Source organism: Buteo buteo, chromosome Z (assembly GCF_964188355.1).
Source record: "Buteo buteo chromosome Z, bButBut1.hap1.1, whole genome shotgun sequence".
Taxonomy (NCBI): Eukaryota; Metazoa; Chordata; class Aves; order Accipitriformes; family Accipitridae; genus Buteo; species Buteo buteo.
Genome location: NC_134204.1, coordinates 70,571,760 through 70,586,399, shown reverse-complemented (window position 1 = coordinate 70,586,399; position 14,640 = coordinate 70,571,760). Strand labels below are relative to the sequence as shown.

General features: G+C 40.9%; 1 protein-coding gene across 4 annotated transcripts in view; it reads right to left on the bottom strand.

The window, feature by feature from the left end:
- Nucleotides 1–5,447: 5,447 nt before the first annotated feature.
- MCCC2 (methylcrotonyl-CoA carboxylase subunit 2) overlaps nucleotides 5,448–14,640 on the bottom strand; it is a 42,152-nt gene continuing 32,959 nt past the window's right edge. For all 4 annotated transcript variants that reach the window (XM_075020707.1, XM_075020706.1, XM_075020709.1 and 1 more), the window contains one exon: nucleotides 5,448–5,886. In XM_075020707.1, coding sequence (XP_074876808.1) covers nucleotides 5,769–5,886 — 118 coding nt within the window. In that variant the 3' untranslated portion in view covers nucleotides 5,448–5,768. The remainder of the gene's footprint in view (nucleotides 5,887–14,640) is intronic.

The window sequence follows — 14,640 nt, the reverse complement described above, 5'->3', positions numbered from 1 at the left end:
GAGGGAGGATTATGTGGAGAAGGAGGAATTTGGAAAATCTCGTTAACAGAACTCTCCTAGCTAGTCATTTCTAGGGGAGCTAGGAACAGCCTGAAAAGGCAAAGCAATGTAAGGAAAAAAAAAAAAAAAAGTTGTTTAAAGAAAATTAAACAGGCCCAGGGACATATTTTTCCAAACAGGAAGGCAGTGTTTAAAGGGACCAAGAGGAGTGCTGCTTAACAAGTAATTTTCAACAGCACCGCTTTGTTTCAGGCAATAAAAAGGCTCCAGTCTCTCTCACTATCATGCTGCTTGCCTCCCGAGCTGTGTGTTCACCTCTTGCTGTTACCTCCTCCCACACTCTCCTATTGATCATCACATCCAGCAAAGGTCTCATTTGTAATTGCTGTTCGGAGTAGAGAACCTCTGTGTGTTTGCACGAATCCTCCAGTCTCATTTTGCCACAGGGAAGGCTAAGATGTCAGACATCAGGCTGGTGGTGAACCACTCATACCAAATCCCATATCCCAGGCTGGAGCAAAAACGCAGCTACATGAAGTGCTGGAAATGGTGGGATTGCCAAAGCAAAGTTTCTTAGAGCACAGAAGTAACACAGGCTAAGAAAAACGCAACACTTAATACAGAGAGGCAGATATATGGCCTATTCAACTTCAAAGGCAGCGTCTGTGAAGCCTGACCAAAAATTCAAGCCATATTTTATAGTATGAGGATTACTCATGCAGTGTTGAAAACTACCACAGAGATGCTCGGAAAACATCACTGTTTTCTTTCCAACTTGCACTTCCAGTAAAAAGCTGAATTTGTTAGTTCCCCCAGTAAAATTATTGTTGAATCTGGAGGCAATTACAAATTTCTATTTCCAAAAGTCATTGTATCTGTCTGGCTACAGACACCCACAAAACTATATATTTCTGTGCCTGTTACTGTCTGTATCACTGTCTCTACAAACATCCCTGTCCCCTGCTCCCTATTCAGCCATTCTTGTAAATTTTTTCTCCAGCACTGGGGGGTAAAAAAGTCATCAGACACAGGATAGCTAAATATCAGAGTGTCAGAAGCTACCATGTCAAGGAGCAGAACAGGGTCAAGGTATAAAAATGCAAAATCACTGTTTACAAGTACAAAAAGGCAGGTACTTTTTGATAGCAGCAGTAGCCAGTCATAAGACAGCTGGCTGTGAAATTAGGGGAGTCTGTGGCACTACAGAGCTCTGCTCCAGATAATCTATACGAAATGCTGTCAAACCTCAGAGATGGAAAGCTCTGCTGTAGCTCTGCATTAATTCAAGCTTCTCAAAGTTAACTGACTTTTTCCTCCATACGAATGTTACTGCAGATGAGGTACAAACAGGACACAGCCAAAGTGCATTAAAATCTGTGTATCGAGTGGATAATTTCTGAAGTTGTACATGGTATGTGCTTCTCATAATCACACTCTTCCATCATGATCCATTAACTGAATATAATTCTAAAAGTGGGAAAATAATGTAAGTTTCTGTTGACGCTGGTGTCAAAATAATGGAGTATCCACTGAGCAGCTCTGATGCATTTATGTGTTCTAGTTTTGGCTTGACGTAGACACAGAGTTGGATGGATTTTATGACTACTAGACTGTAGAGATTAGTGCGAAGCATTTGTTCAAGTATTCTGTTGAATCAGAGCCATGAAGGTGGACATCTGGCTTTAAGTGGATGCTTTAAGGCTTTGCTTGAAAAGCAGCAGGCTTTTCTAAGTGCTTTGTTGAATTGTCTTAATTTATAAACCTCAAAGAAAAAAGTTAATATAACATACGCCTGTTGGTTTTCTGAATCAAGACATTTCTTTGGCTGAAATCTGGAACAGTGAGGAAAAATCTAAGATAAATTAGGGTTCTGCCACATTCGAAGCAATAATAGAGTCCAGAGGCATACTTGAAAGATAACATCTGTTTCAGCAGGAGATACCAATTCATGTTGATGAGTAACAGATTGGAAAAATGCCATCTAAATAAAAGATGGGTTCTCACAAGAACAGCACATACACAAATGCCAACACAAACACTAGAGCTATAAACTCCTCATTAAACTAACTCCAAAATGGGTGGAAGAGGGGTGGGAACAGGCACCCAGCCAATGGCTTCTCAGAAATTACGTTTATAGCCTCTCCACTTCTGCAGGCAGAGCTATCACAGAGGCTGTGCACTAGCTACATCTCATGTCAGCCTTGGAAGCAGGCATGCAAGCCTCACAATGATTGTGTACCAAAGGCTCTGCCCTTGACGTTTGTTATACAACCTGCCACCGATTTTGGTTGGTGACCACGGTGTAGCTCCCAGTGGCTCTGAGGACCTTCTTAGCTGCCATGAGAATAAAAAGGGAAATGGCAATGGGTAGGTTTTTATGACCCATCCTGAATTCACCATCTCAGCCCACGTAATTTGAGAAGCACCTTGGTTACTGCCAACAGTACCTAGGGACATGACAAGCAAGCAGCTTAGCTCACCTCTTTCACAGGTTTCTACTTCCTTCTGCAGAGGCATTTGAAAACACCATCAAGGTCATAGTATTGGCCCTTTTAAACTCCTTGTACTCAAACGTTGACCTCTCCTAAATAGGCTATGTCCAGCTATCAAAGAGAGCTGGAACCAGCTAACCTCTTGGCCTTACCACTGCTCTGAAGCAGGAGGGAGGCATGCAGCTGAGAAGAGCAATCCCAGAGGCAAGACTAGATGGGAGCAGAAAGGTCCCCTGGAAACCTGGAGCATTGACTTTGAGGTCCTGGTCCACCACCGCTTGTGCACTTGATAATGGCAAAGCCGCTTCCCTTTGTTCCTCAAATTTAATCTGAAAAATCAGTGTCATTCCAAGTATCATCCTTTCCAGTAAGTAAAGATATTAATGGTTATGAGCTGCTCCAATATGACAATGAATAGGTGACACGTAGCCGAGATGGGTAGGACAAGTCTTGAAATACGTCACCCACACCTCTTAAATTGCCTCTGCTTTCAGGACTCTCCTGCCCTTGCAGTGGCAGCTGCCTTTTATTAGGTTTAACACCTCCTTTCATTAAACATCCAAAAGAGATCCTACTGGTAGAGCAATGGCAATAGGAAGTGAGAATGACTATGTAATGGAGTCCGTGTTAAATAAAGCTAAATAAAAAGTAGCTGCTGCTGCAAGGGCCCAAGATTCCTGATGACACAGGCAATGTAAGAGCTGTGGGTGACTATTGCAGCAAACCCCTGGGCAGCAAGAGGCCATCTTTGCCGTCAGAGCGCCATCACACACAACGTGCACTGCGTATGGTCACTGCCTACATACACAGCACAGCACGTTAACTGGCAAAAGCTCTTCCAAAATAGTCTGCTAGGCAGCAGGGGAGTGATAACTGCTAGTGATTCCTTGAATCATTCCTCTGCAGTGAAGGTCCCGCTCTCCCCTAACCAGAACATGCCAATAGGATGCTAAGCCTTGTGCTGATGAATTTCATTTGTTTAACAAGTTTGCAAAGGTAAGTACTATTAAGGCAGAACATTCTTACTTATTCAGAGACATGTTTTCGCTTGGCTTGCACACCTATTCAGAGGAAGAAATTCTGATAACCGTAAATAGCTGTGCTTTCAGACGTAACAATCAGCAGGGAGTTATGAATCTCAGAAGCATGAATCCTCCCAAACATATCTACTTACACTGTCTGTATCCCAGGATTATCGGTTACTGTCTCCAACTCAGAACTTTATTACCAGTCTCATTGAAAGAATATATTCAAAGCAAAAATATTATTCTGAAGTGATCAATTTTCTTAGCAAAAAAAGGCACTACTCCTTATGGCTTTGGGACTAACAGACTGGGGAAAGTGACCCCCATAATCTAGAGCAGAAAGACAACAGGTGCCTGAACTGATTACTCAACTGTAGTAGGAGAAAAGAGAGAGTGTTTATTTTTATTGAAAACCATTACTAACAAACATTTCAGGGTCTGAAACCTTTGTTCTCCCTGGCTATATTTTACATATACATATTTAAAAGTAGGGTATTTTTAAAGGAATTTCAGAAGTCCAGCAGCCATAAGTAATGTCACTGTACTTTTAGAATAAAGAAATCCCAGGGCCATACCCAACATGTTTACAAACTCGTGTAGTGAGACAATAACAAGAATCAGTGGCACAAAAGCACAGCCCTGTGCCTAGTTGCCATTTACTGCAGTATTTTACTCTCTGGTAGAGAAATATTTTATATACTAAGAACATGTGTTTGAGCACAACAGTGAGATTACGTGTATGCAGACCTACAGAAGTAGTAATTCTAGTGGTGCAGAACACACCAGGTTTCAGATAGATTTCTTGTCAGTAAAGTGAGAGAGAAAACTGGTTTTTAGTGCAATGTAGAGATGGTACCAGACACCCCGCTGCTCAGCATATGCTGGGCAGTCTGTATTCTACACTGAAAATCCCCATTCCAAATAATTACTTCATTTTCACTTTTGCATCTGCTCAAGACACAACTGAGAGGGCTAGTAGCTAGCAGACGTTCCTTCCTCCTCGTGGCTCCAAGGGGAACTCCCCTGCCACCCAAGTCTAGAAAGACTACAGCTAGCGTAGTTACCCAGGATGATTACTCCTATTAGCAATCTTTCTTCTCCCCACAGGCCAGCACAGGATAGGACGTCCTTCCATGTACATTAACTCTTCTTTGATTTGATTCTCAGTCAAGAAATATTTCTGCCAATAGTTATCTGTGCACCTGTAAGGGCAAAGCTAGGTAAAATCACCTTCCTAGTCCCAGCTAGCAAAGTATTTACCTTCTTATTCTAGGCACATTACATGCCAAGCATTTAGTTTCTACAAGGTGCAGTATTTCTAAAGAGAACAAATGAAACGACAGGCACTGAATTCTTGAAAACCATTACACTGCAACAAACTACGATAAATAAGTAAGATTAACCAAAGCACTACAGCATCTCAATAGCCCTATAGTCAGTGGGATTGAGGCATGTGCTCTGGGTGAAGCATTGATCCACGTGGGAAGAACGCTCCCATCTTCATGAAACTAAAATTGCCAGAAGGATCACACAGCAAGATGTTTAAACACCTTTGCAGCTAAGCCCCATCCTCAGAAGTGCTCTCGGCAAGCTGCAGCTCCTACAGATATCAGCATACACTCCCCAGCTCTTCCACAAAACACTATGCATCTATCAGGTTCTCCTGTTCTTTTCACTTCAGGGAACAGTACAGGAGAGCAATGTTCTTTGGATGAAAGCCAGAGAAAGGCCAAAATGCCAACAGCTGCATGAAATCTGTAATTTCATGCTGTGTTGAACTCCCTGGCTGCCCTTACAGCACTTCTCTTTTGCAAAAATTATTTACTAGCAAATGTGGATTTTTTTTTTGTTGGTTTGCAAAAATATTTTGCATTTATAGGAAACATATAAAAAAGAATTAAAAGAAATAGAACAGCTGATAAGCACCAAATACATAGCTTATTTTGCAGATTTATTTATATAAGAGATGGTATCAATGGTTTCTTGTCAAACATTAAACATAACACTAGAAGTTGCACTTTATTCATGCAGTGCAGCTATACAAGCACTGTGACTCTGTGACTGATCTCAGATCACAATCAAAACTCTGAAGCACTGTGTAATGATTACTCAGTGAAAACAAATTATGAGATTTCCATTAAAAATAGCATTGTACAACACTTTATATTTTAATCACCTCAACATTGTAGTTATTTGCTCTCCAGCCCCAATTAAAATATACAATGTAATTCTGATGAGTGTACGTTTAAGTTTACATCCTGAAAACCCCGAATTCTGTCTTCTTCATAGGTGCATTTAATGCTGCACTGAGACTGAGGCCCAAAACCAGTCTTGTGTCAGCTGGATCGATAATTCCATCATCCCATAATCTAGAAAAAAAATCAAACAATAATAATTAAAGGAAATTAACATATTCAGTGGGTAGATTTTGAAGCACATGAAACTGGAAATAGTTACACTAAAGAGAGTAGACTAAAGAGCTAAATTATTCTCAAAGCCATGGAGTTAATTCACCTTAACCATCAACGCAATAGACTGGTGCATGTTACTCTGGTGTGTGTCTTACAGAACAAAGAATAAATTTTGGATAAATGAAGAACATCAGGTCTACATATTCTAAACTAGATTCTTCATACTTATTTTTAGTACAAAGTCATCACCTTAGAGAAAAGAGACCCTCTGTTTTTTAATATTCACATGGAAAATGACCTTTTGTCAGTGACCTATCTTCTTCTATTAAGAATGCTAGTATTTTAAAGGGCTACGTCACATCATTATTTACATTATTCGGGTTAGTTCAGCTGCCAGATGAGGACGATACAAGTGTTTATTCTTTCATCATTAAAAGAGCCACAGTAAATTCCAAGTATTTCCAGTATTTGTTGTATTTATTTTTTCTGAAGTCCATTTCTAAACAACGGTAAGATACCATCCTTAACCCAGCCCTGAAGGCAATTAAATTATGAATGAGCAATTACCGAATTCCCAAGTTCCCCAAAATCAAACACACTTGTAAATAGTCTGATATTATCAAAAAATTAAAGTACTTCTGGTATCAGTTCTCAATGACTGCTTCATCCTACCCAAAATAAAATTCATGTAAAAACCCCCAGCAGGCCACAAAACTGTAAATATTTTATAACTACTACCTGCCCAGCAAGATAATTAAACAAGATACTGCGCTGCTCATTGCAACCCAGTCTCACTTAAATAAGCATGCATTTTAATCAGGGTCTGCAAAACATACGCACATATCTTTAGTTAAGATAGCTATGCTCCGTCTCCACCCCATCTTTTCCTAGAGAGACTTGCTATGCAATCTTTTTAAACTTACTTCAGTGTTGGCTAATGTTTAATTCTTTGTCTATGGAAAATGTAAAAATACAAGGGTCATGAATAGGGAGCTAAGACTGACTATCAAAAGTATAGCTATTCCTTTTGAACTAAAGTTTCCAGCTGCAAATTTCCTGGTTTGAAGATTAATTGAAAAAAATCTTTTAGACGGGAAATTATAAATTTTGCACTCTTCTCTTCATACTAAATATGCCAACTTCATCCCTAAAACAAAGGGCTGCAAACTGTACATAAATACATGCTGATAAGCTCAAGGCAGCAGCAGACATTTCTGAGTGTTTTCCATCTTTGCTTTATTTTGCCATTTGCTGTGAAAGTAGCATTCATCAAATTAGACAAAAATATTAGGAGACTGACAATGTATGCTTTTTATTTTACAACAAATACATCTATGTATCTTAGGATGCACAAAGTGGAATTGTAATAAAGGACACCTGTAACAAGATGAGGCACGAGGGTTCAGACTCAAGCTTAGGAGCTTGTTCTCCAATTAGCAGAGACAGAAGAAAAAAGATACCCAACTCAGAAAGAACATCGTACTATAAATATATCTTACTATGGTGTAGCTCCCCAAGCAAAAGAGACTTTTACCCTAAATGGGGCACAAGAGCAAAGCTGAAGTACAAAAGGAGAAAGGAGTTTGGAGAAGGGAAGACTTTGCTGTTAATTGGGAAAAATTATTCTGTTTCTTTTTGGGGACTGAAAACAAAAGCTTGATTACAGAGATTTTACACCACAGTAGCCATGGCACTCACTGATCTGGCTAACAGATCCCAACCAGCATAGCAAGAAGTCTGGAAAAAAAATAACTTCTTTCAACGGGGCGGGGGGGGAGGGGGGGAAGCTATAAACCCAAATTACAAATATAAGGAAGCTGTAGCTCTGTCTAATCTGTTCTCATTTAGAATTCTCAGTGAGTATCTCCTTTTTAGTGGGCTAGTAAGCCATGCATTGGAATATTCTAACAGTCATGCTTGCGTCTGTGTGGAAGTGGTACCAACAGCAAATTCTGTTGCAGAAGACACACAAGAATTGTCTATATCATATTCTGGAAAAATTGCATGGTATAAGCTCTTGCAGTCTGGTTCCTGCAAATATCTCCTTTCCTAACTGTAGCTTTAAATTGTAAGTAATAACTCATTAAAATATTTTGGCATATTTTAACAATACTCCATTGAAAAGACACTCAGAGCAAGCGCTTCTTACCATACAACAAAAACAATTAGAAGCTTTTTTGTTCAAAATAACCACAGGACCAAATACAACTTGGGTTTACTGAGACTTATTTAAGAGTTGTTTGAATTCTCTGTTTTTTCCCCAAGATAGTGATTATACCTGTTTGTATAATCTAGCATGATAGAATGGCCAAGGTAGAGTATTTCCTATACTTTCAACATCATGAAGTATGCATTACCAAAGTTTAATGCATATGCTTTCCTTTCCTTCTTCTATTTTAGATCTTGATTAAGTTTTGATTAATATAGTCAGATTAATCCACCAAAGGGATGAAGAAGATCCCTATTAATAGTGAAAAGCAAAGTAGTTTTGTGAGGTCAAATCGACCACAATCTCTTTGTTTTCTTGGGGCTGTGAAAAAAACAACTGTTAAGAACAATCTCCAATATAGTAATTTCTATTTTTAAGCAAATTTGGTTTTTTTGACTGTTACAGAGTTGTTTGCTCTGCGTATCATCTTTTTTTTAATGAACACTTGCAATTAACTTTTTTATTTATGAAACACATTGAAACTGAATGAAGGAATTCATACTTCTTAAAAGCGTTTAATAAATCTGCTAAGGGCCTTAGGAGCGCAGGGATGAACTGAATCAAAAAGAATCATCAACTTAAGGTGGTACCTTCCAAGCTGCAACTTCATAATGAATACCACTGCAATAAACACTTCTAAACATGAAGCACATTTTAATGGCAGATTTGGTTTTTTTATAGCAACACAATTAACTTATATTGACAACCAGAAAGATTTTATGTTGCATGGAAGTCAAGCTGCTTTTATATGGTCACCCCTGGCTTCTGCTTCTCTTTATTTAAAGAAAACTACACTCTCTACTGGCATGTAACATTAATAATTAAACTATCTATTAAGACCCCATTGCTAGAACATAAGTCACAACTACACTCATAAATTATCTGTAAACTAGACACTGTGAGTAGAAGAAATGAAGTCCCCCAAAGTAAAATTCTTATGTAACTTGTTAAGATGCAAACCACTGAAATAATTTTAGTACCCTGTAAACAGATTAATATAATCCATTAAAAAGCGTGCTGCCTAATGACTCCTGTTAATTAAGACTGCTCACTGTGAAAGGTTCTAATAAAATAATTGATTGAAGTTTGACAAGAAAATAAAACTGCAGGGAACAGTATTGACATCCTGTACATATAACAAGTTATAATTTATAAGCAAAAATATATAAGCAGAGTAAATAGGGAAATTGCTTGTATTTTAAGATCATTAGGGCATTTTCCTTCCCTCTCATTAGTACTACTAAAAGCTTGATTCAAAGCCTAATGAAGTCAACTGGAAGGTTCACAACAATCTCAATGGACATTAGGGGTGAGGCAGACCGGTCCCCGTATCTTAGCAAGAGAACAGCGTGAGGCAGCCTTCAAACTAGCTGCACCCAAGCAGCAATACAGGCAGCAGTCTTTCTGCCCATCTATCATCATTCTTTCCTCTCAGTAACGCAAAGCTGTTGGGAGTTTGTTGGAGGGATCTAGCTAGCATCTGGCAAAACCAAGGCTGTCCAGATTGACTTTCAATACAGCACCCTGACATTTGGTTGACAGTCAACTGTCTTTTTTACCATGCTTGGGACCAGACAGGAAGCATCCTTTAGTGCAAAGGGAAGAGGTTACTTCTCCCTGACCTACGGCAGATGCTTGCCAATAAGCAGTTGATGGTGCTGGCTAACAAATGGGTTGGCTCCAAGGTAGAAGGTGCCTAAATCCCTCCCTCAGGTACATTACTTGCTGCAAAAACTGTAATCCTACTTCATCTCATTGCTTCTGCTTGGGCAGCTGTCATTGTTTCAGCCCAGCCAGCACCACACAGCTGCTCGCTCACTCCTCCCCCCCGGGCCCTGGTGTGATGAGGAGAAAATATAAAGGCAGGCTGGTGGGTCAAGATAAGGACTGGGAGGGATCACTCACCACTTATGGTCACGGGCAAAAGACACGCTCAACTTGGGGAAGAAACAAAATCAGTTTAATTTACTACCAATCAAATCAAACCAAGGATATTAGGAAGTAAAACCAAACCTGAGAACACCTTCCACCCACCCCTCCCTCCTTCCCGGCTCAACCCCACTCCCGGTTCTCTCGCAGCACAGGGGAACAGGAGATGGGGTTGGGGTCAGCTCCCCACACCTTGTCTCTGCCGCTCCTTCCTCCTCGGGGGGAGGACTCCTCACCCGTCCCCTGCTCTGCCATGGGGTCCCTCCCACGGGAGACAGTCCTTCATGAGTTCTCCAGCGTGAGTCCTTTCCGTGGGCTGCAGTTCCTCACAAACTTCCCTGGCGTGGGTCCTTTCCGCGGGCTTCAGTTCTTCCTGAACTTCCCTGGTGTGGGTCCTTTCTGTGGGCCGATCTTCAGTCACAGACTGCTCCAGCGCGGGCTTTCCCATGGAGTCACGGCCATCTTCAGGGGCATCTGCTCCCCCGCTCCCCTCCATGGGCTGGGCGGGGGCGGACAGCCTGCCGTCTCACCACGGGCTGCAGGGGCATCAACCTCCTCCAGCACACCTCCTCCCCCTCCTTCTGCACTGACCTGGGTATCTGCACAGGGGTTCCTCTCACATTCCAATCCCCCTACTCACTGCAGGTTCCCCTTCTCAAATCTGTTCTCCCAGAGGCACGACCACCGTCACTGATGGGCTCGGCGTGGGCCAGAGGCTGGCCCGACTCAGAGCTGGGGAAGCTTCTGGCAGCTTCTCACAGGAGCCACCCCTGCAGCCCCTCTCCCGCTACCAAAAAAACCCATGCCACACAAGCCCATAACAGCAGCCTGCTTCACAGTAACGAAAACTTTTGAGCCATTGGTCTGAGATCTTGCTTAGGAATTAGCAATAAGTGAAGGAACAAGGCACACGTAATATTGGCAGGAAGGCATGAAATCAGGGCAGAGAACATAAGAATATGTACTGATATACCCAACTGTCTCTACAAGACAGCAGAGAACAATTAAGAGCTCCTAGACAATGTAGACTACATGGATTAAAGACAGAGAAAAACCAGCCTGCACTGTCTTGACCTGAGCCAGTCACACACTGTTCTCACAAGCACTCCTCAGTGCAAAAGTGCATTTCACTTTCATTGCACCTCAGCGGGATTTCAGCTGTGACATTTGACTTCATGTCTCAGCTGGGCTTATTAGCTGGAGTGCAGCATCACATGAACCCAACCACATGCAACCCAGGCCCATGTTAGTTCTCAGGCAGCTCGCGTCTGTGCCTGTTAAGTTTCCCTTCCAAGCTACAGGCACAATAAGAAATATGTAACTACCCTGCTTTTTTAAATGAAGGACAAGACACCTAGTGATGCCTTAAATAAAGGCATGAGAAAGAAAACTTAACTGTATTGCTGTAGTGATGAACTTTTGCTTGCTTGAACAACTTTGAAACTTTGGTATGTAGGAATAAGGTAAGAAAACCTTGAGCTCTGTCAATGGTATGCACCAAATAGGTGCATCAACAGACAAGAAAGCCTTGGGTCCTGCTGAGTTTTTGTAATTAAAACCTGCCAAGGTCAGCTAACTAGGAAAAGGAGATGACCCACAATGCGCATGCCCAAAGGGCAGACACTATGTAAACGAAAACATGAATATGTATATGATTAGAACAATATAAGCTGTTTGCTGTAGGTAACGGGATGCTAGGAGACATTATCCCCTGTGCATCCAGCACTGCAATAAAGAATGCCTGCTTTCTAAAATTCCAAAATTGAGTCTCAGAGAGTTTCTTCAACCAGTTTTTTCAGTAACACTAGCATTAAGAGCACTTCCTAACCCCTAGGCTAGGCAAACTTAGGCTGTTTACTGAGGTGCCTTCCGGATTTGCAACCTAACTTCACAAAATGGCCAGGTATTCTGGAAACATAAACTGGTAGAAGTTGCTCAGTAGACAGCACAAAACTGGTGTTAAACACTCATGTTTCATGTCCAAAAATCACTGGACATTATTAAAAATTTAGAATCTGACTTTTTAAAATTCTAACCTTAATCATAGAATCATTTAGGTTGGAAAAGACCTTCAAGATCATTGAGTCCATCAACCATGCCCCCTAAACCATGTCCTGAAGTGCCTTGTCTACGTGCTTTTTGAATACCTCCAGGGATGGTGACTCAACCACTTCCCTGGGCAGCCTGTTCCAATACCTGACAACCCTCTCAGTAAAGAAATTTTTCCTAATATTCAATCTAAACCTCCCCTGCTGCAATTTGAGGCCGTTTCCTCTTGTCTTATCTGCAGCCACCTGACAGAAGAGACCAGCACCCACCTCACTACAACCTGCTTTCAGGTGGTTGTAGAGAGCAATAAGGTCTCCCCTCAGCCTCCGTTTCTCCAGACTAAATAACCCCAGTTCCCTCAGCTGCTCCTCATAAGACTTGTGCTCCAGTACCCTCACCAACTTGGTTGCAATCTTACATGTGAACCTACTTTCTTGCAGGTTAGTAACCTACCGTTGTAAATACTGACAATGGTCTGCTGGTGTTGGGGAGAGGACAAGGTTTTTATATTGCTAATATACTGAATATATTTAATGCTAAATAAATCCAATGATTTTCAATCATGAGTGCAAAGAGACTATGACTGTGTTGCCAGTGAACATATGAAAAAAAGCAAATGTAAAAAAAAAAATCAAACCATTCATCTTCTCCATGGCAAGGACTAATTTTAAATACAGACAGTTTGACTCATTTTTTAAATGTCATTATATCACTGGAAAATTCTTCTCCTTAAAATCCAGTTATAAAAGATAATAATATGTGGTTTTATTTTTCCTTCTTGCCTCAGGGCACAAGGTTTTATGACACAGGTACTAGGCTTGATCTTTAAGGAGTACTAAAATAGATAGCACAAAAGTTTTTAACAGTTGACACCATCTCTCAATTTGGGGAATACCCTATGAAATTTAAATAAATTTAAAAGATTTAAAAAAAAAAAAAAAAAATCAAAGTGAGTGTGCCACCACAAAGTCCGTGTCAGTAACAATTCGCAATTTCACAAAAGTATCCTCATTGATTATATGTAAAACCCCCAATAAATTGTAACTTAGTAGCAGTGGGGATTGTACACATGCATAAAACCTCAGGAAGTTGAGAGTATCTATGACTCTCTGCAGCACTACCATACAGGCCTCTGCCAGAAGCGGAGACCAAACAGTGACGAGACTAAAACCCTCCCTAAACCCACGACCCATGTGCTCTATGACTGCACCACCGAAATCTGCCTAGATGACACCACAAATCCTGTGCTACATATCCTACTAAGAATACTTATCCCATCACAGCACCAGCCAGGGCAAAATGGCAAGAGCTTCCATTTAATGAAGGCATTCATTTGATTAAACATTAAAATGAATATGAATCCCCCAGCCACGATTATTTCAGTTAAGTTCACTCCACAATCCCAACAGAAAACTGAGTAAAAGCTACCATTAATTTTGTATATTCCTTCAGATCATGATAAACAATTCATAAAGGAGCTCGCTGATGCTATGCTGCTGCTGTTGCTGCTGTATCAAATTTGTCGTACATCAGATTAAGCAGGTATAGATAAAAAGGCCCCCAAATGCCTTCTCTTGTTGGCATCTCTATGATATCGACAGAGTATCTTGCACCCACTTGTTCACGTAATTTCTGCCTATGACGCCCACCCACATCAAAATTTATCATATTGCAACCACTCTGTACTCAGTTTGTTTCCAGACTTCCCAGCTTGCAGGTAAGAAAAGCATCAGTAATTTTAATTCAGATATACAAAACCATACATACAGCAGACTCCACAGTTGTATGCGACTAATATTCTTTCTGCAAAACGAGAAGCCATAGAGGCACAGTAAAGCTCTGTTATTACATGCTACCGTCTTACCATCGTTAGCAGCTGAGAGCCAGTGGAGGAATAGCTTTTGGATACCACAAACAGCAAAATGTGCAGGAAGATTAATACAGACAGGATAAAACTAATGTAGAGTAACAGAGGCCAAGAAAGCCTCCAAGCTAGTTTCCAGAGGTAACACTCCAGGATGCCACCTTGCTTCATCAGCCTAACTAGTTCCTGGGCATCTACCAATATCCCATTAACCTGAGCACAAAACACTGCAAAGGACTTCTCAACAAACATGAATATGCTGCACCCATCACCCAATGCCCTATCCGAACTGCTATCATCCAATACAGTCACCTACCAAGATCATGACCTCAGACTTGCAAATGGCTTCAGGTCTTCCTGAAACTTCTCCTTAACCACTGGCCTCTTCTACTTGCAGAATCCTACTAAAATGAATTCTTCCTAAACCACATGCAGCCAATCATCACACTGTTCAATGGGCTTTAGAAAGGTGACCAGAATCTACACTGGGGAGAATGATATAAAACTTATCCAGAATAAAATACTTAGAATATAAACTCCATGCTACCATATCACTACTTACAGAACCAGCAGAATAATTCCTGCAAGTGCATGCTTCCTTCTGAAACATTTCATACTACAAAGTCTTAAGAGACCAGACAGACAAAACATTAATTTGAAG